Below are 24522 nucleotides of genomic sequence, written 5' to 3' on the forward strand. Positions count from 1 at the left end.
ATAGTCCTATTCAAAATTGCTACATAATTATCTAGAATTAAATAATCCAAAAAAATGAAATATATCCATTAGGTAAACTCTAAATTCGTTTAAAGCAATTGAAGATAAAATACAGAAAAAGTGGAAAGATATCCCAATTCATGGAATTGGAGTAAAAATACTGTTGATTGTACACACCCCATGAAACCACCTGAGGATTCAATGCATCCTTTGCCAAAGTTCCCGTGACATTCTTTACAGAAAGAGAAAGCATAAACTTAAAACTCACAGAGAGCCAAAGGGAAACTGAACATGCAAAGCCACCTTCGCCCAAAATAGCACTGCCTGGTCTCATCTCTACCTGCACATCAACATGTACCACAGGTGACAGCAGCCTAGAGAGCTGGCCCTGCACGGAACCCACACACAGATGCAAGGAGATTTTGATGACAGGGTGCAGCCACACACATGTAGTCCACTGGGTCTAGCAAAAAGGTCAGGAATCCTTATTGGAAGGATGGTTCTTTACTGAATAGCTCTGGGAAAACTGGACAACCACAGGCAGGAGATTAGAATTAGACCCCCACTCTCACCAGGTAAAATCTCAGCTCCAAATCAATGCAAGACTTACACACAGGTCCTGAGATGTCAAAGCCATGGAAGAAAACTTAGGAGACACTGAAAGGTGCTCACACAGGAGGAGAAATAAGATAAGAACCTAAAAACAAAGGCCATAGAGTAAAAGTGGACAGATCAAGCAGCAGGATGCTCCACAGCAAAGGAAGCTACTGACTGAGGAGAAAATCTACACACTAGCAGAAAATTTATTTGGAAAGCTGTTGCTCCAACAAGGGTCAGAAATGCAGAATGAGTGGGAAAAGCCAACAATTCAGTAGCCAAAGATAACACAGAGCAAATACCCCACAGTTTACTGCACTTGGGTAAATTACCTATGTTCACATCTATCAAAGATCACATAGAAATAACACAAATAACTTATCAAACGCTCAACATCACAAATCACCAGGAAAATGCAAACAAAACCACAGGGAGATTTCAATCCTCCCTGGTGAGATGGCTCCTTGAAAAGGAGGAAGATAACAAATGCTCACAGTGGAAGGGGTCAGGGTACTACTGGGAATGTAGACTGTGTCATGGAGAACACTATGAAGCTTCATCAGAAATAAAATCAGGTCTCACCCATGATGTAGCCACCCAGGTACTGAGTGTTTTTCCATAAGAAATATAATCTGTACATCAAATAATTATTGGAAAACCATTGATTATTGAAACACATTTCACAATCAACAAAGGAGTCATTCAGGGGTAGATGGATGAAGAACATCCACTATGCACAGACCAGGAAATATTTTATAGCCAAAAGAATGGCATCCTGTCCTTCCTGGCCCTGGGCATGGCCCTGGAGCACATGGTCCTAGCTGAAATGAGTCAGGCAGAGGGAGACCATCACCACACCATCACTCATGTGGGTAGCCTACTGCAGCAGGTCCTGGAAAGAGAGAGGACAGTGGCCTCTGGAGATGGGAAGGTGCAGGGAGGGTGGGGGTGAGGGTGGGTGGTGAGGGCCACGTGCAGAGAGGGCCTTGTCCTGGGGCTCTGCAGCTCACAGGGCACTTGTGGCCCACAGCCAGGCTGTGCTTCACAGTGAGTGGGACAGAGCAGCTGGTGGGCTCCCCAGACTCAGGAGGGACAGGTGATGGACAGCTGGGCGTGCCCAGCCTGGGACCCATCATGGCACCTGGCACCCCTTGTGTCAGGGTGCTGTCTCCTCTGCCTCACAAGACTTTACAAGGTTTTAATGTAATCATGAAAATAAAGCTGGAATGGCCAGCTGTGTGTCTGAGGGAAAGAAATGGTGACATTCACAGTGATGTTGATGATCAAACACCCTCATGTGTGAACAACAATATACAACACATCATTATTTATTCAGATCCTTCAAAATGTATTACACTCTCAAGTCCTAAATCTAATTTGTATAAGTACATCCATGTATTATACTCAGAGAAACAGGCTTAAGCCATCAAATACAGGCTGTCTTCAAGTTAGGGGCATTGTGTTTAGGGAAAGTGATCCCAGCATCCACCTGGGCGAGGAAAGAACTGTGTGAGAATGCAGAGCAAGTCCTGAGGTTTCAGTGAAGGAAAGAAGACAGAAATCAAACCATTGGGGGAAATAAATCATTCAGAAATGCCCTCTGAATGCAATTGGGTTCTTTTTAGTCATTAAAACACCAACATTTGTACAATGTACAATAAGAACCTCAGAGACATATAACAAAGGAAAACTGTTGTGTTTTCTTTCTTTTTTTTTTTTGGTCAGTTAATATTTAATTTTAATAATACCTGTTATGTTTGAAGAGTAGCAATGCACAAAGAAAAGAATCCTCTGTGAATGTTTACACCCAGTGTGAACACATGCTTTAAATATGCAGTGGGGAAGGAGAGAATTCACAGTTAACAAAGCTAAAAAACTCTTGTTATAAATTACACAAAGCATATAAAAATATTTCTCTGAATGCATAGATTAAGACTTTAAACTCACCTACCAGCAACTGTGCAGTCTAATCCCACTGCCAGAGTCACTGACCACAGAGGATTCTATGGAGAGAGAGGTCAGGGTAGGGCAGAGCCCTTGCTCCCTCTGCTTCTGAGCCTGGAGAACAACTCTGTAGGCCACCTCCTAACCAAGGGCCTCCACTGCTTCTGAGAATCTCTAATTAATCTAGGTGGCTAAAAGAGTTTTAACCCCAGTAATTTAGACATGAATTAATACTGAACCATTTCTTGAAGGATAGAACCATAGTTAATTGTATCAGTAAGTTGTAACTTTTCAAAGTGAAGGAAGAGGTTAGTACATCTAGATAATGTAGTTTCTGATTGGTTGAAACACAAGGGAGGTTTCTTTAAAGCACTTAAGAGAAAGTAGGTAATAAAGTAACCTTCACTATGCTATGCACACTCCACAAGGATAAGTCACCAGCAGTAAGGGGGGAGGGGATACGAGGAAGTCATTAAACAGAGTGACTCCAAGAAGTTGGCCTTGAGGAATATGTCAGCCTCATTTCAGTACGTAAGCAGCAGCAGGAGGCCATTATCTTAGTACAACATTCTCTTCCATTGACATCTTCTGCACCTTCTTACTCAATTATAGTGTTCTAATAAAATTAAGTTAACACAATCAGGAAGTTAAGTTTCTTTGGAAACTATAGGCACTATGGGGAGAAAGCTTCTTAAGACAGCAGGGATGCTCTCCAACAGCTGGCTTCAACCCCTGCTCTCCTGTCTACCTGGGCAGCTCTGATTTCTAAAGCTAAGCTGTTTGTTTCAACGAGACAGTAGCTTTTCTTTCACCTTAATGATGCTGAAGAAAATGAAAAGAATCCTCAAATGCATTCTTGAACAAAATTCTTATGCCATACTCAATAGTTTAATCAGGTAAGTTTTGTTTTTAAGTCTGGTAGACTCACAACTGATTTTGTTGAGTGGATTGGTGGTGGCAGTAGGGGGAATTCCTAAGATCAAACGATTTGTTTAAAAAAGCAACAGATTTCAGAGTTGTGTAAAAATCCTAATAATTTCAAAATAACCTTTATCTTTGTTACAAAAATAAAGATGCTAACTCCTTTAGTTCAATTTCCCACAATAACCTGTAAAATAGCAACAGATTCAGGCTCAAAAACTGCTTTTCATTTCTAGTGGAAAATGAGAATGTAGAACACGGACTGGCAATGCTTGTGCTCTTCTCAAACAGTGCAATTAAATACATTGATGACAGGAATCGCCTCAGTAAAAATGCAGTGGCTTTTTTAGAAAGCCTCAGAGAGCCCTCTAGTGACCGTGAAGAGGAGGTAAAGCAGAGATGATAGTGGAGACAGAAGCAGTTGTGAGTGTTCGCAAAGGAAAAGTGGGGGAGGGGAAGCTTTTGGTTAACAGCCTATTTACAATTAGGTAACTGTATACTTAAATACTTTTCACCTGAGTAACATTTATAAATATGTTCTAAGAAACCTCACAGCACAAGTCACACCAAAATCCCTTTGTCCAGTACCCGTGCTTTCCCCAGTCTTCCTCTCTAGTCAGTTTGCAATTTCAGGAGAGTCAAGAGCATGCAACACTAAGAAAGGCACGCCCTGCCCTTCAGGTGCACTGTCAACAGGAGTGGCCGGAAATAGGTTCTGTGCTCTCTCAGCTTCTGCTTAGACAACTCTCTTACATTCTGCACATAAAACACACTGGATATAGAACCTCCGGCTTCTGCCTCTCCAGACCACTTCTCAGCTGTTCAGAGCTTCAAGCAATAGGTTTATTGTGCACCAAGAGGCTTGGAAGAGTGGCACCGCTGCTGGGGGACAGGGGCTTCTTGCCTTGGCAGAACAACGATGTTAGTGTACACTACGCAGTGGCACCAGGGAACCTCGTGGGCATCCGAGGCTTTTGGATCAATGGCTTGTCCTTGCCCCAGAGGTGACATACATTGTCACAATACTCAGCGATAAAAGTCCCTGCTGCATTAGTACGTCAGTTTTGAAGCTCTCCTGTTGTAGCAAGGCCTTTCAGTCAGTGTGGAAGCAGCATTTCTGAACAGAAAATTGTTTTCACTTATCATCAGAACCAGTTCCAGCTCCTGGAAATCTTGGAGTCGAGCGACATCTTTGTCCTTTCTTAGCAGTGTATTTGGTAACTTTCTGATCTTCTCCACTTGATCTGGATTAACACCCAGCTCACAGCAACTCACTCTGAGCAGTTCTTGGTATGTAAGCTCTTGTCGGTCCAGTTCAATTTCAATGAAATCATTTTCTCTAAGAGATGGCTTCTGAATCCTTACCTTGAGTACAAGCTCTTGCATATTAAATGAAAATGTTCCAGTAAAAAAAAAAATGGCTGGAATGCTGGCTCCGGTCCTGTATAAGTCCCATTTTGAGGCTCCAGAGTCACTGGTGGCTTAGATGGGACAGAAGAGAAAAGGGAGCGGGTCTGACTCACTGGTGGCTGACAAACAGGACCCGGTTTTGTGCTTTCTGGTGTTCTGAGTATGGCAGGGGGGGCAGTCACATCACAGTTCTGAACCAGTGCCAAAGAAGGGTGGTCCCGGGGAAAGGCTCCTAGCAGGGTGGGTTCCCCAGGGGGCAGCAATGGAGGTGAGCCATCTGTAGGAGGGGATACTGGGGGTGTGGAGGAGCCCCCATTCTGCAACTGGGCTGAATCCTCTGCTCTGGGAGTATAGATAAAAGGGAAGGCTGGGTTGGCCAAATAATTGGGAACAAAGGGCAGTTCTGACTCCTTCTTCAGCTGAGGAAGGGTGTCGTCATCATTATCATATTCTTCCACTCCCATGATCTTCCTGATTTCTCTCCTTGATGTTAACTGCACTGGCATTTCCCCTTTTGTGGTAAGAATTTCTTTGTCAGCACCTGACTGTAACAGGTATAAGACCACCTGACCATGGTTGCGTTTACATGCCCAGTGTAAACAAGTCCAGCCGTTGACCTCATTTTGGGAATTCACATCAACCCCGCTCTCCACCAGTTTCTGCACCTCCCGAATGTCCCCCAAGGCCGCGGCCTCCCGCAGCCTTTCCTGCTGCTCCTTCTGCTCTAGGAGGGCGTTCATCTTCCACTAGTCCTCAGGCCCCCCCGCAGCCCCGCCCTGGCCTCTCAGCGCCGTCGCCGCCTACGCGGCCTGCTCCCGGCCATGGGGAGGGAGCGCTGGGCTCGGCTGCCCTGCTCGCTCCGCCGCCCGCGCCAGGCCCAGGCCCGTGCTCCCTCCCGCCCGCTGCCCGCAGCTCCCCAGGTGCTCCCGGCCAGCAGGCCCCTGTGTTTTCTTTTAGTATGACCAAACATATATAATAAATTGAAAAGATGATGACAGGCAGAGAAATTTAAGATATACAAGGTACACAGGTAAAATTGCTCTGCTATAAAATTGTGTATATGCATTTAAAACTACATCAAAACGGACTACACAATTTTTATTTTTATAATGCACAAAAAATTAAAGAAATTTTAAAAAATGAGATTGTTAACGATAGATGTAGAATTGACAAGCATTGTTACAAATTTTAGTAGTATAAATTTTAGCCACTAGCAAACTTTATATTTAAAATCAGTGCCATAGCTGTCAACCAGCCCATATTTTTCAAATATTCCCAATAATTTAATATTCTGGAATGAACCTGGAGTAGCTTAGGATGATCTGGGATATCAAAATTGCCACTGTTCATCTTCACCCAGACTGGAGCTGGACTTTCAGGACAGGGTAGACACTGGTGTGAGTAGTAACAGAGCCCAGGGTGTCCCTCTCTGTGACCCTGCATCCAGCCACAGTGGCTGGAAACCCAGGCAGGCTCCAAGCTGCCTCTCCCCAGCACGTGTCCTGGAGCTTCTTGGACTTGAGGTCACCTCACACCAAGATGGGAACAGAATGGTCCTGAGCAGAGCATGTCTTCAGGGACCTGGAGCTAGTTTCAGAGCCACCTTACAGCTCCCACAGTCTCCTACATAACTGACCACGCTCCCTCCTGGGTCTTTGCCAAGGGAGCCCCTTTCTCTTCAAGACCTTTCTCAGGTCACCCCTGTCCACAGGCCATACAGAACTTGGAGCCCTGGGTTTTGGAATTGGGTGTCACAGAGCATCATCACTAGGATAGACAGCTCACATACATGAAAGTTTATTCTGAATATGCATATTTCTCTGCATTTTAACTGGGTTTAGGCCTTTCTATCACTGCTTCTCAGTTTCGTACATAGCCATTTGGTTCAAATAATGCCTTGTTGTGGGTAGTATTGTGTGATGGCTGGAGGTTTGGCAGCTACAATGGTACCTAACAACTAATTGCCTTGGAAAATTTCTTTTTTAACAGAAGAGAAAACAAAACTGACTCCAGACATTGCCAAAGGTCCCAGGGGTGAAAGGTTCTGGCAGTATGTGGGCTCTACTGTAACATGTGTTCTATGACCTGACCCATAACAGGAAGCACACTGAGCAGATTGAGAATGGGAAGGTGTCATGAGGAGAGAACAGGGGATCCATCTGAGCATGGAGGGGATAAGACATGGCATCAAATGTTTATAAAGTTAACCTGGATGTGGTAGAGCTCACCTTTAATCCCAGGTACTCGGGATGATGAGGTAGGAAGATAACTAATTCAAGACCAGCCTGGGCCTCTTAGAGAGAACCTGTCTTAAAATAAAACTGAGGCAGGGCTAGGATGGAGCTCAGGGTAGGGCCCCCTGATATGAAACCCTGGTACTGAAAAGATAAGTTTATAAAGTTTACGTTGCAGACACTGGGCAGAAAATATCATTAAAAAATTAATGTTCGGGGGGGGGCTGGGGTTGTGGCTCAGCTGTAGAGTGCTCACCTAGCACACGTGAAGCCCTGGGTTCGATCCTCAGCACCACATAAAAATAAATAAATTAATTAAATAAAGGTTAAAAAAATTAATGTTCATCAAGAAATATTGTTCAGTAGCCTGTGCTGAGCAAGAGAATTTCATACAAGCCTGATTTAGAGAAGGACAAACTTCTGAGATTCTGAGACAAGAAAGATGTAAATAATCTCTATTCATGGTAGTGTTAGGGGGTGTGCTGGCTGGGAAGAAACCTCAGGACATGAGGGGAACTTCACTTTCTTCCCTCTGACCCTGCTCTGGAACTGACCCTGTGTGCTGAGCGCCCCCTGCTGGCCATGGGTGCCCTGCAGGAGGTTAGTGTCTGGGCTCACACTGAGGTCCCCTCACTGTATCTCTGGCACAGTAATAGGTGGCTGTGTCCTCAGTGGTGAGGGAGCTCAACTGCAGGGAGAACTGGTTCTTGGACGTGTCTCTGGAGATGGACACTCGGCTTTTGAGGGATGGACTGTAGTTGGTACCACCACCACTAGTTATGTACCCTATGTAGTCCAGCCCCTTCCCTGGGGGTTGACGCATCCAGCTCCACCAGTAATCACTGGTTGTGATGGAGTAACCAGAGATAGCACAGGTGAGGGACAGGGTCTGCGAGGGATTCACCAGGCCAGGTCCTGACTCCTGCAGCTGCACCTGGCACAGGACACCTGGGGACAAAGACAGTCATACCCTGTCAGTCACCTGCAGCTACAACCTCCCCATGGATACAGATCTGACACTGGGGACACTCACCTTGGGGAGCTGTGACCAGGCACAGGACAAGACCCAGCAGCCTCATCTTCTAGACCACACCTGCCTTCCAGAGAACTAAGCCCTGTCTGAGCAGAGAGCTGGGAGCTCCCACAGCACAGAGGGCATTTGAACCCAGGGCAGGAGGAGGGATTTGCATGTGGGTGAGGCTCTTCTGATATCTGGAGAGGCTGAGTTCAGGCTGCCCAGGTCCTCTGTGCTCCTGAGATGTATCCCTGTCTTGAACCCAGGTGGACCTTTACCTGTGAGAGGAGAGCAGGTGGTTTCAGGGGTTCTGGAAGGCTGTCAGAGGGGGAGCCTACCCTCCTGAGCCCAGGCTGCCTCTTTCAAGCCCTTCCTCCCTGCACCTGGGAGGGTCTCAGAGTGGCAGGAACATGCCCAGCATGTAAGAGGCCCCAGGTTCACCTCCCAGCCCTGAAGGAGAAGCCCTCAGTGATGACTGAACAGAGCCCAGGGCTGAGGATGGGGTTCCCCACATCCAGGAGAAGAGCCCCCCTTTGTTCTCAGGACTAGTTCTTCTCTTTCATCTCTGTGAGATTTGGGGGCTACAGACTGAGCAGGAGAGGAGTGAGCAGGGTCTCATCCTGCTGTGTGCCCAATGCCCTCCCCCACCCTCTGTCCTGCTTGTCCTCCTGACTGTCCAGCCAATTCCTGTGGACAGCAGTGGGTGGGAATCTGCTCTGAGCTCTTACCCTCATCTGTCCTGCCCTCTGGTCTCCACCCAGAGAGGACAGCAGGGAGGTGCTGGGCCAGGTGTGAGTCCTGGGAGAAAAGGCAGCTCTCAGCTGCAGCCTGAGGCTGAGAACCACTGAGTTTACTCAAGCAGCATAGCTTGACATCAGACAGGGCTGGCATGCAGGGAAGTATGGGGTGAGGGAGGGAGCCCCAGGTCCAGTTCCTTGTGCAGTGTCACTGCAGTGAGACCTGTCTTGCCCACAGCCCAAGACCTTGCTCATCTCCATGATTTTACCACCTAAATTCATGAGTGCCATCTGGTGAAGTTTCTATGTCCTAGAAAATCTTCTAACTTAAAAAGCTATTCTTCCAGGCGTACTAAAGGGGAGACATCTTCAGATGATCTTAGCCCTGACCTGGGGAATCTGGACTCTTCTTTAGGATTCTCATTCCCACTTCACCTGTGTCAAGTGTGAGACGGTAGACTCCATCCTGCCAGGGCTTCATATGGCCCTGCTTGAGGTAACATTTCCATCCAGTCTCACTTAGGCTGAGCTCTGCATTTCTGTTATGATCAAGGTGCATGGATTCAATATCTTGTCTCTCAATTCTCCTCCATGAGTTCTGCAGCCAGGACTCACGTTCCTTTGGAACTTTTCTGAGTGGCCTCCTTTTCAGCTCAGATGATTCTACTCTAGTTTGTGAACATTGAGAGTGCTGACTAATTAAGACAGGATCCATTGCCAAGATCACTGTGAGTTATAGCTGAAGAAAAACTTCCTGTAACTCATTTGCTTTCTGTCAGCTTTTTTCATCCTTCTTGCCCCTGGGAAATTCTTTATGATGAATGCAAATAACCAAATCCAAATTCACAGACATTGCAGAGAATGTGGCCCTCCAATGTGGTCAGAAGAAATTTTGTTCTTAACAGAAGACAGTAAAACAGGATACAGTGAAGGATCTTCCTGGGATTGGGTGTGGGTGGGAAATGCTTTCTCAGGCAGCTCATGTTATGGAAAACTGCAAAACTACAACAGTTTCAAATGTGAGTTTGACCTGGATCCTAGGGACGAGCAAGTCTGACTTGGCCTCCAAAGCTGAAACACTCTTGCTTTAGAAGTCTGGAGCAAGGCAAGCCTCGTGTTCTTATGTTCCTATGATGCTGCTTCAAATCCTCAGGTGTGCCTCTTTCTCTGTGTGCACAGCAAATAAGGAGAAGGAATCACACAATATTTAAAATTCTTTAGACTTATTGATATAGTTATCAAGGCTGAGAATTTAATGTTGAAATTCATGAAAAATGTTGAACCTCACAAGTACATGGGCCCAGAGTAGGAAAACAGAATATTACTTACGGATAATAACATTTAACATTTAAGAACTGCAATCAGACAGAGAAATTGGAATTTGTATAATTAGACAAAATATCTTAATACAAACACTCCTCTGGACAGTTCTTTACCTTATCCTGGGGCAGAGCTACCCTTGATAGCCCTGAGCTCCCCCTCCTTGTCCTGAGCTCCCTGAGTCCCCTGAGTCCCCTGCTGATTCTGAGATCCCCTGCTGGTCCTCAGCTTCCTCTGCTGGTCCTCAGATCCTTGCTGGTCCTCAGCTCCCCCTGCTGGTCCTCAGCTCCACCTGGTGGTCCTTAGATCCCCATGGTGGTCTTGAGCTTCCCCTATAGGCAGGTTAGTGACTAGGCGCACACTGAGTTCCCTCACTGGGTGTCTCCCACTGGAATACACAACCATATCCTCAGGTATTAAGCTGTTGAGTTCTAACGATACCTGGCTCTTGGAAATGTCCCTGGTGATATTGACTCTCAGGAGTATTGATTTCAACCCCTGCAGGTGCAATTGGGAAAGACATCTGGGGAAAAGAACCAGCATATGCACAGGTACATCAGGGAGTCCTCAGGAACAGCAGGGGGCTCAGGAACAGGTGTGTAATAGTATCTGCTTCCACCACTATATGTTCTTCTAGCATACTCCAGGACCTTCCCAGGATCTTGGCAGATCCAACTCAGACCATAGGTGGGAAATAAGAATCCAGTGATATCACAGGTGAGGGACAGGGTGTGCAAGAGCTTCACCAGGCCAGGTCTCAACTCCTGGGCTGCACTTGGGACATGACACCTGGGTACAAGAAACATCACCTCTTGTTAATCACAATAGCACCTGCATAACCACAACCTTCTCAGGAAATCCTTGTACATTCTCAAAGAGAGGTGTCACCAGGCAGAGGAGCAGCACCAGAACCTCCAGGCTGCAATGAAGAATTAATGAGAAGGAGAGGGGGGCTGCTCAGCCAAGGCTGGGCTTTCAGCTTGAGATTGGGAGCTGCTTTGCATGAGGAAGTCCTAGGGTACAAGTAGGGAGCAGACGGCAGTGCCACCATCTTTCCCAGGAAGAGTGTTTGCCTTGTGCTTCTCAGAGGCACCGGGAGACAAGCTGGGGAGTTCTTTCATGCTTCCTGCTGGTCCTCCTCCTGCCAGCCATCCAGAAATGGGAAGGCCAAGTGTGCAGGGATTGCTAGCATCACACCAATAAGGGATGTTTCCTGCAGGAGTGCACAGCCATGCAGAGGTGAGTTGCAGCCACACAGAAAGGTTCTGGATGAGTGGTGTGGTGTGCTTGTGGGGCTCTTGCAGGTGCAAGGGCAGCATGGTCAAGGGTCAGCTCCCATCCTTGTTCCCCCAGGATCAGTGAGGTCACTCTATTCTGCACTACTCCTTTTTAAACACCTCGTGATGAAGCTGCTCATACCCCTGGGATGCCTGAGATTCTCAAGTTCTCAGAGGACGTCTGAGGCCTGCCTGTGTCTGTGCCTGCACAGCTGCTCCACCATGAGAACTCCGGGCCTGAAGGTCAGCCTCCTACATTTCTCTCTTCCAGTCTGTCCTCTTCTTATAGAGCCCATAACAAAACAGGAGATACTTAATGTCCTCATTTGTTTAGTCAGGGGTAGAGTTGAAAAATCATATATTTTAAAGACATTCTAAGAGTGACCAGAACAAGAGGGCAACACAGAAGAGGATTTTGTTCCCATGCAGAGACCAGATGCCTCTGGTTGCTACTGTGACATCACCAGCAGGAAGAGAGTCTGATGTCATCTTCTGTGGGGCAGGAATTAACCTTGATTCCTGAGGCTGCAGAACCACCTGTGGATAGTGAAGGGATCTTGGCACAGAGCAGAGGCTGTGGAGGATCCGTCTGGACAGAGGGCACCACAGGAGGAGAGCTAAGTGGGAACCCTCAGTACCCCATGCTGTGCCCTGGGGAGTAACACTTAAAAGAGGAGGATGGGGTACCAGCCTTGAGCAGCTGCAGAACCACCTGTGGGAGAGGTCTGGAGAGCAGGGAGGTGGGAAGGACGTTCAGCTAGCTCAAGTGTGTTCAGGGTCCAGGGGACTCACCAGAGGGCAGCCTCCAGGGAGCACTGAGAGTGCAGGGGCATTTCATAGGGGAAAAGGCACTAGGAATGGAGTGAATGTGAGAAGATATTCACCATCAGTCCAGCCTTTTTATAAACCAGATAGATCCTAATGTAACAAGATATCAGGGGTGTAGTAAAAGTAAAAAATCTTTAGAAGAAATGCCAATCACATTGCACACCTAAGAGTTAACATTGGAGAAAAGCCTTTCACATGCAGTGAATGTGGAGATGGTTTTAGGCAAATTCCACACCTGCTCAGCATCACAGGCTCCATGGTAGAGAAAGTATTTTTGTGTGTGTGCAATGATTATGGTCAGGTCTATAGCCACAAGTCCAGTCTGATTTTTCATGTGTTCTCACCCTAGTCAGAGTGGTGAGTCAGCCTGCCCACACTACAATCTCCAGGTATTTGACTGAAGAGTAACCAAACCCATTTTAATAGCCATGGTAAACTCAGTGCTAGAACTCTTCAGAAAAATCCTGGCAAGCTGCAAACTGAAGAGCAGAGCACAGTAAGTGAGCCACACCTGTCAGGTGGGCCTGGGATGCCTCGACAGATAAAGGAGCAGTTCACTGTGATTCTTTCCTCAGCACAACAGAGGCCAACAAGAGAGTATCTGCACAAGCACAGAACCTATCACTGGATGAAATCCAGCAATTTCTAAGATCAAAGTAACATGAAAGTTTCGCAGGAGGAACACAACAGTGAAGTGAATCCTGCTTTAGTGGGAGACTGTGAAGGCTTTCCCCTGAGACTGAACTAGGGCAAGAAAGCCCCCCTCAACTTTCCTGTTCCACTAAAGTCTGGGACCCTGACAAAGCAATAAGCCAGTAAGAATGTTGAAAATCATCCAAGTCAGAAAAGATGAAACTAACCATGTATGTTGGCTAATGATGTGAACACATGGGTAAGAGTCTTAAAAAATAAACCAACCAACAACATTATAAAGTGCAAAAAAAATCAAGATCAGTCAATGAGGACGGTGACAATCAGAAGGTTCTGTACGGCCCAGAAGAAATGTATATGCATGGAGAGAGAGCCTAGAGACTGGGTGAACACCTCTGCTCTGCTCCTCAGAGAGGGATTAGTACCCAGAATATATAAAGAACTCAAAAGCCTCAACCTTCAAAAACAAATAATCCAATAGCTTATGGGCAAATAACAGACACTTTTCAAAAGCACAAATACAACACACTAAAAATATTTTTTAAAAATTTGCATTTCTAGCAATCAGAGAAATGCCAATGAGAATGACAATAAGATTACTTCTCACTTCAATCAGAATGGTAGTTATCAAAATACAAATAAAAATATGTGCTGTAGAAAACATGGGGAAAGGTACACTCTCACATTGGTGGAACTGCAGATGAGAGGTACCCTGAGGGAAGCAGGGTGAAGATCTCTCAAAATAGCATGGATGAAGCCACATTGTGACCCAGCTCTCCTGTTACTTGATATTTATCCAAAAGACCTAAAGTCAGCAAACTACTATGACCCAGCCACTTCTGGGTTTACATAGTACAATTCCCAAGAGCAAGGTTATGCAACCAGCCCACATGCCTATCAATAATGGATGCATAAAGGAAATGTGTGTCATATACCAATAATGCAGCTCTTCTCAGTCATTAGAAAGCATGAAATTATGATGAAAGAGTGGAGATGGAGAACATTAGGGCAAGAAAGTCATGGTACAGTGTTTTCTCTCATATTTGGAAGCTAGAACAAATAAGGAAAATAAAGGCAGGTGGAATCCCAAGAAAATACAAGAGATCAGTGGAGAGGATGAAGGTGACTAAGGGCGAGTAAGGATGGACAGGAAATAGGAGGAACCAGGAGATATATATATATATATATATATATATATATATATATAGAGAGAGAGAGAGAGAGAGAGAGAGAGAGAGAGGTGTAAACATATACATAGTGTTTATTTAAACAAACGTATAAAACATGGAAGAAAAATCAATAAAGTAATTGGGGAATTTGAGGAGAAGGAAAGAGGAGTCACTAGGGCAGAAAAATAGCTTTTATATTTAATGAATTATATAATCATATCAAAATGAATCCCAATGTTATTGTTTGAATGTGAAGTGTCCCCAAAAAACTCATGTGTGAGACAATACAAGAAGGTTTGGAGGAGAAATTATTGGGTTATAGCTTTAACCTAATTAGTGAATTAATCCCTAATGGGATTAACTGGGTGGTAACTCGAGAAAGGTGGTGTGTGGCTGGAGACAGTTGTTCACTGAGGTGTGGTTTGGGGTATATATTTGTATCTGGCAAGTGGAGACCTCTCTCTGCTTCTGATCCCCATATGAGCTGCTTCTTTTTGCCACACTCTTCTGCATGATTTTCTGCCTCAGCTTGAGTCCCAAGGAATGGAGTCAGCCTTGTATAGATCAAGGCCTCTGAAACAGAGAGCCCTCAAATAAACTTTTATTTACCTAAAATTGTTTTGGTCATATCCTTTAATGGCAAGGTCAAAAAAGCTGGCTGAAATACCAAATGAGTACAATACCGATGCACTATTTTAAAAGAGGAAATACATAACAAAAACAGAATAATTATCTTAAGAGATATCCAGAATTAGTATAGGCAAACCCACAAATCTCCCCTGGGAAGCTGATACATGGAGAGGCCCCCAGATGCAGGAAATCAACCTCCAACCCTCATCTGCACCTGCTCCTGTCCTGGTAGTGATCTCCTGTGTGCTTAGTGCCCCCTGCTGGCCCTGGGTACTCTGCAGGGAGGTTTGTGTCTTGGCTCACACTGAAGTCCCCTCAATGTGTCTCTAGCACAGTAATAGATGGCTGTGCCCTTGGCTCTCAGCTGGCTAATTTAGAGGTAGAACCTGTTCTGAGAGTTGTCTTGAGATGATGAATTGGTCCTTTACCAGGTGCATAGTTGATGACCCCTCTACTATTGCTAATGTATAAGATCTATTCCAGCCCCTTCCCTGGAGCCTGGTTGACCCAACTCATCCAGTAGCTACTGAAGGTGAACCCAGAGGCTGCACAAGAGAGTCACAGGGGCCTCACAGGCTGCACCAGGCCTCCCCTGACCCCATCAGCTGTATGTCACACTGGGGAATCAACATGCTCCACTTGTTCTTTGGTCTCTCTGACAGAAAGACCAGACAGTCTAAGCTCTTGTGGCCTGTGGAGTGGCCCTCATCCATAGCACTGTAGACCTAGCAGTTGGCCACCTGGCCATTATCACAGGTGGTGGCCATGATGGTCTTTCCATGTTGGAGGCAGTGACAAAAACACAGCCCCTGGTAGTGCAGACAGTGCAGGCTGCCCCTGTGACCCCATGTGATTTGGCCATGGTGGGAAATGTGTACCTGAGAGTGAGAAGGAGCAGGAGAGGCCCTGGCATGGTGAGTGACAAAGGCTGCAGCCCTGGGAGAATTCAGTCCTCTCAATGGTTCCCATTCTTTAAGCCCAGAATTTCCTCCTCTAGTCCAGCAAATGTGCTGATGAAGACTGACTACAATGCCAAGTGGCCACAGTTAGGAAGGCTTTTAAATTGTGTCAGTGTTCCTGTACAATTAAGGACATGAGACCAATTGTTGCTCTCTGTGTCTATTTATCATCTACCTTTTAATCTCTCTGTTTCATTATCTATCATCTATTATGTATATATTATCCATAATCATCTTATATTTCTGCCACGTATGATCTATTACATAGTTATCTATGTCTATAAACTATCTTATATAATTGTTATCTGTGTATAAAGTTATTTATCTGCAATCTATGTGTCTACCTGGTGTCTCTCTGTGTCTCTATCTACCTTTCAATATCATCCTCATCATCTGTGATTCATACCTCAGTTTTTTGTCCTTGAACTGTAGGATTTGGGGAAATAGTCTCTCTGTGTAGAACAACTATTTTGAGATCCTCCCGAAAACACAGTCACCTGACAATGAACACCTGAACATTGTTACAGATGGTTCCTATGATGTTTTTACTTAGACTTGGTTTCAATAACAGTAAAGTAGATGCTCTCTTTCACCCTGCAATTATTTGGAGCAAAGTAAATGAAAGAGGTAGAATTAGACCAGAATATCTGCAATTGTTAGAATAAACTGTTGACTCCATAGATAAACACATTTGCCCAAAACTAAATTTCTAAACAGGTTTCCAAATATAAAAGAAATAAAACCAAGAATCAATAAGTGTATATCAACATAGAAAGCCTCTCTGCACAGCACTGAAACCAATTAAGGAATGAAGACAGAACCTACAGAATGTGAAAATACATTTGCCAGTTTGTCCCCCAACATAGGATTAGCATCCAGAAACACAGAAAGACCAGAAAAAAACTTAACACCCCAAAATAAATAACTCAATTACTAAATGGGCAACAAATGTAAGAATACTGATTCTGAGGTCACCTGCAGATGAGGCTAGTGAGATTGCAGGTAGATATGGAAATCCTCCTGGACCCTGGCCTGGAGACCACCTCCACTACACCACAGCAAAGAACTTGTACCATTTTGTGCATGATGTGGCACTTGGTGGGAGCTGGGCTCACTCAGGCTGGAGCAGACTGTGGGATGGACTACCTCAAGGGCACGGGGAGGCCCTAGCATGTGACCTCCTGATTGATGTCAGGCCATGTGCAGGACAGGGAGGGGCAGAGAGGGGAAGTGCAGGCAGAGCTGGTGCTTGCACTTTGTCCAGGAGAGCAGCACACTTGTGGTGCTGCCCAGGAGCTGTGGCCAAGAGGGTGAGGCCAGCAGCTCCACTGAGAGCAGCCAGGGCTTTGCACCCAGAGGATGGAGGAGGTTTCAGGACCCCAGGGATCAACAAGGCCCAGCTTCCCCAGCTCAGAGGCAGAGATGAAGATATGAAGGACCCTCCAGGGCAGGGCCTGTGGGAGAGAGTTCTGGGCTCCTGACCCAGGACTGCCCAGGGCATGGTTTCAGCCAGCAAGGGGCTCAGAGTTTCCCAGCCCTGGTTCATGGGAGGCCAGGACCTGCTTTCTGTTGAGGCCAACCTTGTCCTCAGACAGGAACAATTATACACATTATAGAAGAAATTTTAGGAGGACTCTTCCACAGCCATAGAGGGTAGCACTACTGCTCCTGCATCCATTAGTCAAGGGTCACAGCTGAGAGCCTGGGGCCACTTCCAAGTATCCAGGATGACCCAGAAAGAGGCAAACCCTTTGTAACATGAAAAAATAATAAGAGTCCCTGCTGTCTCTGGCCTGGAGGACCTGTTACCTTTCTATCTTTCTGACATATTGATTTGGAAGGAACCATGTGTGTTCTACATCTGTCCTTCCACTTGAGTGTGGAAGCAGGTATGTCCTGTTCACTTCCCTGGCAGTTGTACAAATAGCAACAGCAAATTGGTTCAGGAGGATTGATTAGGAGGGAGACTATAGCAACAGGGCCAAAGGAAGATTGATTAGTAAATGGGCAACATTTACTAATCAATCTGATTCTAATGGCCCTCTGGTCTGCAGTCTCCTAGACTGTCCTGATTGCCCTAGTGAGTGCTTCCACAGCAGAGAGCTTTTGGCTGGGTTGGGAATGGTGGTGGATATTTCCTGGGCCATAGCTCAGCACTGCAGTAATGAAGGTACTTCAGAGTCACCCATTCATCAGCTACTGCCACAGATGTCATTACACTTGCTCTCCTGGGAAGACAAGTCGCTGGATGTCCCTCAGGTCTCTCCTCTGCCCCTCTTAGCATGGTTTGAACAATTCAGGTATTGGGCCACCTGGAATCTTAGGCAGGATCTGGGCAGTCAGGTTCCTGTTCTGAGGTACGATGTCTGGCAAATCAATTCCAAGCTGAAAGAGCAGTAGTGGAGATATGACAAATTTTCACCTCAATTTTTTTGACAGAGCTATAGTAATAAAACCAGTATGGTGCTGGGGCCAAAGCAGAAATTAAGATCAATGAAATAAAGTAAAAGATACAGAGACAAAACACATAAGTGCAGTCATCTGGCACTTGACAGAGTTTCCAAAATTTTGGAGAAATGACAGCCTTTTTTAACAGATGGTATTGGGAAAACTGAATATCAATATGTAAAAGAATGTAATAGGTCACTGTCTCTTACTTTACAAAAATTCAACTCAGAATCAGAAATCTGAGAATTAGACCAGAAACTTTGCAAGTGCTAGAAACAAATATTGCATCAACCCTCCTATGTACTGGCACAGGCACTGATTTCCTTAACCAGGTTACTAAAGTGCAAGAGACAAAACCAAGAATCAACAAGTAGGACAGTATCAAATTAAAAGCTTCTGTACAGCAATGGAAGCAGGCAAGAATGTGAGGACAGAGCCTTCAAATGGCAGATCTTTGCCACCTACTCCCCAAGTAGGGCATTAATATCCAGAATATATAAAGAACCCAACACACTTAATGACAAGACCCAAGTAACCAAATAAATGAATGGGAAAAAACTCAACAGACACTTCTCAAATAAATAAATAAATAAACAAACACATGTGGCCAAAAAAATATAGGAAAACATAATATTTCTAGCAATCAAGAAATGCAAATCAAAACTACATTGAGAATTCATCTCACGCCAATTAGAAGGCAATCATCAAGAACACAAATAATAACATACGTTGGCAAAGATGCAAGAAAGAGATCACAGATGTATTATTGGTGGGACTTCAAATTAGTGCTGCCATTGTAGAAAGAAGAATGGACATTTTATGAAAGACCAGGAATGGAGCCACAATACGGCCCAGCTATCCACTCCTCAGTATTTATCCAAAAGAAATAAATATACAGCATATCATAGCTGTATAGCCAAATCAATGTTTATACCAGTGGATCTGACAAGAGCTATATTATCTAATCTTAATGTATTCTCAACAACAGAAGAATGAATAAAGAGAAGGTGGTGTATATACAGAACAGTGTTTCACACAGCAAAAAGGAAGATGGAAATTATGGTATTTACTGATCAATGGATAGAACTGGCAAATATACTGCTAAGTTTAAAAGGCAGATTCAGAAGGTGAAATGTCAACTGTTTACTCTCAAATGCAAATTTCAGACCAAAAAAGAGAAAAAGTGCTGGGAGGAATCCCATGGAAATAGAAAGAGATTAGGGACAAGAGTAAGGGGATTAAGGGTGAAGTATGATGAACAGAAATGGGAGAAGCAGTTGAAGGAAATTGAAAAAAATATCCTGTGAACCCGTATGAGGAGACCACAGTGAATTTCCCTTTTATATACTCTAAGAAGCACTAACAAACAAAATTATTTTTTTAATAAAGTCTGTTGATAACAGAAAGGGGAAAACAGTAAGGATGGAGGGGTAAAGGCGAGGGGAGGAAAAGGGAAAAGGCAGCGGACTGAAGTGGAGTAATTATTTTTCATGATTTCATGTCAAATCAAAATGCAAAAATATTTTACTTATGATGCATTAATCAAAGGGAAATATGAATTGAAAACCAGAATTGTTTTCTTCAGAGACATAACATATTAGTAGAGACCAAAATTCCAGAGCTACCTAGGGAACCTCGTTCAAGTTGAGGAAAACCAGATGCAAGAATCCAGCCATCAATCTCTATTTGCACATGCTCTTGAGCTGAGCCTTAGCTCCCTGTGTGCTGAGCGCCCCCTGTTGGCCATGGGTGCTCTGCAAGGAGGTTTGTGTCTGTGCTCACAATGGGGTCCCCCACTGTGTCTCTGGCACAGTAATATGTGGCTGTGTCCTCAGATCTCAGACTGCTCATTTGCAAGTACAGCATGTTCTTCCTGTTATCTCTGGAGATTGTAATTTTTTTTTACACATTCATTGTGTTCCATGATATCACTATTAGCTTTGTTTCATGTAAGAGCAAACCACTCCAGCCCCTTCCCTGGAGCCTGGTGGACCCAGTTCATGTAGTGATCACTGAAGGTGAATCCAGAGGCTGCACAGGAGAGTCGCAGGGAACTCCCAGGTGGCACCAGACCTCCACCAGACTCCAGCAGATGCACCTCACACTGCACACCTGCAAACACAGAGGCAGCCTTCTCAGGACACTGTCACTATTCACTCTTTCTCTCACTCTTGTCCACTCACACACTCAGGATCTATTGTTCTTCATTCATTACCTTTTTTAAAAGCCACAAGGAAAAACCCAGCTAAACCACAAGGAAAACTCCATGGTGAACAGCCTATGTTTAGCTCGGATCACTGAATGGGATAACCTGGGAGTCCAGGGCTAGACTCCTCTGCAGAGCTTCAGGGTCAGGTGGGCTGGTTTTCATGAGCAGAGGGAGGCTCTATTTGCATGTTCTCCTGCTATATAGCAGCACTGGGTGGAAGGCTCAGTTAGAGTAGCACGGAGAGCATATGGGAGTTTCATGGAAAGCATGGTGGATGGAATAACATTCAAGAAGGTAGAATTTTTTAATTTTGATCTGTTATTTTAATTTATTTAATATAAACATAAAAACATGCAATGGAAATATCATTGTTAACTTCATTGTGCAAAAGCAAAATCACACAGAGAAGCATGAATGTTGGTTCACTGTGTCCTACAGTTCATGTGTGGCAAAAGTGACTGAATATTTGGGGTTTTTGGTCTTTTCCTGGACATGAATGCTGCCCTGACCCTCCTCCAGCCCCCAGGTGCACACACTGGTGAGGTCCTCAGAACTGTCCTGCATTGGAAATGTGTTGTGTGTCTTCCCCCCTCTGCTGCCACCTGCTCTCCAGGGAGGCATCCAGCTGAGGGCCTCAGAGGCTCCCTGCAGTGGGAAGGCTGTGCCTCCCTGTGAGGGCCTCCTTCAGCTCAGGAGCATCCAGTTGTCACAGAGCTCTCAGGTCCACATGCTGCTGCCATCTGTGGTGGGCACAGGGCACAAGTGTAGGCAGGGAGAAATTTAGCCTCCATCCTCACTTTTAGTTGTCATGAGCTGAGTCCACAGGGGCCCACATGTAGACCCCTTTTGTGAAAGCATGGACGAAGGACCAGCCACCATCCCCATGGACCTGGTGCTGTGTTCAGGTTCTGGATTAATATACTTTATTTCACTATCTATTTATTTTCTAGGTATCTCTCTCTCTCTCTCTCTCTCTCTCTCTCTCTCTCTCTCTCTCTCTCTCTCTCTCTCTCCATCTATCATCTATTGAACAACAAGCACCAATAATCTATCTACATATATTCTATCATCAGTCATTCTCTATCTATCTATCATCTATCATTTGTGATCTAGGAAGTAACTCTTCCTCCTGTGCATTGTAGACCTGGGGCAAACAGGGTCTAGGTGACTAAAGAAAATGTCTTGGGATTCTCTTCAAAGGATCCATCCCAAGACAGCTACCTTGTCTCCCTCAGCATGTTCATGATATACCAAAATGGAGAAAACAACTGACACCCTGGGCCAGGCCTCCTAGATTCCCTGAGGGCTGGTAGAGTGAGTTCCCAGCATCCTGAGCCCCCAGGGTGACACCAGCACCACTCAGGGGTTCCAGCCCTGACTGCATCTCTTTGCCTCCTGCCTCCTGCCTCCTGCCATGCAGTGGTGCAGCCTCAGGAAGGCTCTGGTCAGGAGCACCACCTTGATGTTTGAATCCTGATTACCAGAGCCTGCTGCAGCACAGTCCTCTAATTATAAATCATCAGCTTCAGGAGCTGCTCAGAGCTTCAGAGACTGAACTCAGTGTTGGGGACCAAGGTGGTTCCTATTAAACATCTAAAGATGTAGACACAGCCCTGGAAATGTGTAAACTGTTGTTCTATGCCAACTCTGATCTGGGTGATGAATAGTCACTCAACAGCTAACTTGGCAGCACCCATGGGGCTAACTCTGCAGACACACAGGGTGCCAGAGTGTGAAGGTTGGTCTTCCTCCACTTGCATTCCAGAAGATGAACTGAATAGACCCATCTCAGGCTGAGCTTTGTCTGAAATGTGTCCCCTACACAGTATCCCACTAGGGTGATGTTTAGTAGAGCCTGGGAAAGACCTCTAAGGCCCCAGCACTGTAGGTATACCATTAGCAGGGCCAACGTGGAAGGCAACAGACAGGAGACCCTACCATGTGCAGCATGGCCTTATGCCAGCAGAGACATGTGGTGGGACAGACTGAGGCTTTGGAACAGGAACTCTGTCCAGTGTGCACAGCAGGTGAAGCTTGATGTCCAACAGGTCTGTTCTTAACTCCATTTTAATGATCAAAAAAGGAGTCCTTCATAGGGTAGATGACTATGAACAAGTGCCATTTGTAGAGCACTCCTGGGATGTGACTCCAATGCTGAGAAGCTCCAGGACACCTGGACACTGGGGAGAGGCAGCTTGGAGCCTGCCTGGGTTTCCAGCCACTCTGGCTGGATTGAAGAATCACACACAGGGACACCCTGGGCTCTGTTCCTGCTCATGTCAGTGCCCACCCTGTCGCTGAGAGTCTAGCTCCAGTCTGGATGATGGTGAGTATTGGAAATGTTTATATCCAGATTTCCTTAAGGTACTCTTAGTTCATTTCAGAAAATTAAATCATCTGTGCATTTTCAAAATATGTGTTTAGAGCTATAGCATTGAATTGTATAATAAATTTGTAAGTTTGCAAGGTAAACTATTATGTTTTATAACAAATGTTGCCTCTTCTATTCCTATCAAGAAAACTTGCAAGTTTTCTTCATTTGAATATTTTAATTGTTCTGTATAATTGTGTAAAATTGTGTGGTTTATTTTGACATATTCACAAACACATAAGCAAAATTTTGTAGCTGAGATATTGCTTCATGCCTATATTTTCTACCTGAAATTTTTCTATATGGTATCTTTTCTATTTATTATTTAAGGTCTCTTCGAATAAATTACAAATTCAATGATGTTCTTTTGTTGTGTGTCTCTGCTGGCCTGAGAAATGCCTGAATAATAATTTAATACTGTACAATATGTTGTAATTTAGTGAACAAAATGGATGTTGTATCTAAATAAAGAGAGAATACTCCAATGTTTTATTTTTCTCAGTGGTTTAGATTCTGTCTCTTTTGCCTCATTGAAACCTCAGGACTTGCTCTGAGGGCCTCACTCAGCTCCATCCTTAGTCCAGGTCAATGCTGGAGTCTCTTTCCCTAATCATGATGTCACTTACTTGCAGATAGTCTGTATTTGATTACTTAAGACTGGTTTCCTGGTTAAAATGTTTAGATTTAGTTATGGAAATTAGATTTAGGGATTGAAAGTTCGATATATTTTGAAAAAATCTGAATAAACATTAATGTGTTGTATTTTGTTTTATTTTACAAGTGATGGTGTTTGATTACCAACATTACTAAGACTGTAAGGATCTCTCTCCAATAAAATAAACCTGGCCAGTCCAGCTTTATTTTCATAGTTAAACTGAAATGTAGTTCTGTTGAGGTAGAGGACAGCACCTGACACATGGGTGCCAGGCACCACAATGGATCTCAGGCTGTGCACACCCAGCTGTCCATCACCTGTCCCTCCTCGGTGTTGGGAACACATCAGCTGCTCTGCACCAGTCACTGTGAAGAACAGCCTGGCTGTGGGCCACAGGTGCCCTGTGAGCTACAGAGCACCAGGACAAGGCCCCCCTTTGCATATGGTCCTCAACCCTCATTCTTACCCTCACACTCCCTGCACCTACCCATCTCCAGGGGCCATGGTCCTCTCTCTTCCCAGGATATTGATGCAGCAACTTCCCCACATGAGTGATGGTGTGGTGATGGTGATGATTTTTCTCTGCCTGACTCATTTCAGCTAGGTTCATGTATTATGTTACCCAAGAGAAAGGTTATGCAATCAGCCATCATGCTCATCAATAATGGATGAATAATTGAAATGTGAATCATATACCAACAATGCAGCTCTACTCAAACATTAGGAAGAATGAAATTATGGTGAATAGACAGAACTGGATAACATCATGGCAAGTATAATAAGAAAGGCTCAGAGAGTTACAGATGAGTGTTTTCTATCATACGTGGAAGCTAGAACAAATAAGGAAAATAAAGACAGGTGGAATCCCAAGGTAATAGAAGAGATCAGTGGAGAAGTCAAAGGTGACCAAGGGTGAGGAAGGAGAGACAGGAAAAGGGAGGACAGGGAGAGAACTGAGTAGATGTGAATGGCCAATTCTGCACACATATGAATACTGCACATGTAGACATGTACCACAGTAAGTTTCTCATATATAAATGTTTACATACAAAGTTAACTCAAAGAAAACTATAAAAACTCAGAAGGATAATCAGTGGAGTAAAGGATATGGGGAGGAAGGAAAGAGGAGTTACTGGGGCAGAAATGG

At 44.9% G+C, this 24522-nt stretch overlaps 1 protein-coding gene and 2 pseudogenes across 1 annotated transcript in view; 1 reads left to right on the plus strand and 2 right to left on the minus strand.

Moving 5' to 3' along the window:
• Positions 1 to 4414: 4414 nt before the first annotated feature.
• Positions 4415 to 5612, minus strand: LOC144252130 (ankyrin repeat domain-containing protein 40 pseudogene; annotated as a pseudogene).
• Positions 5613 to 7707: 2095 nt separating this feature from the next.
• Positions 7708 to 8185, minus strand: LOC144252183 (immunoglobulin heavy variable 4-30-4 pseudogene; annotated as a pseudogene).
• A 3224-nt stretch (positions 8186 to 11409) lies between these two features.
• Positions 11410 to 24522, plus strand: part of LOC144252184 (nephrocystin-1-like) — a 101837-nt gene continuing 88724 nt past the window's right edge. The window contains exons 1-2 of the mRNA XM_077794682.1: positions 11410 to 11417; positions 11483 to 11536. Coding sequence (XP_077650808.1) covers positions 11410 to 11417; positions 11483 to 11536 — 62 coding nt within the window. The remainder of the gene's footprint in view (positions 11418 to 11482; positions 11537 to 24522) is intronic.

Source organism: Urocitellus parryii, unplaced genomic scaffold, assembly GCF_045843805.1.
Source record: "Urocitellus parryii isolate mUroPar1 unplaced genomic scaffold, mUroPar1.hap1 Scaffold_37, whole genome shotgun sequence".
Classification (NCBI taxonomy): Eukaryota; Metazoa; Chordata; class Mammalia; order Rodentia; family Sciuridae; genus Urocitellus; species Urocitellus parryii.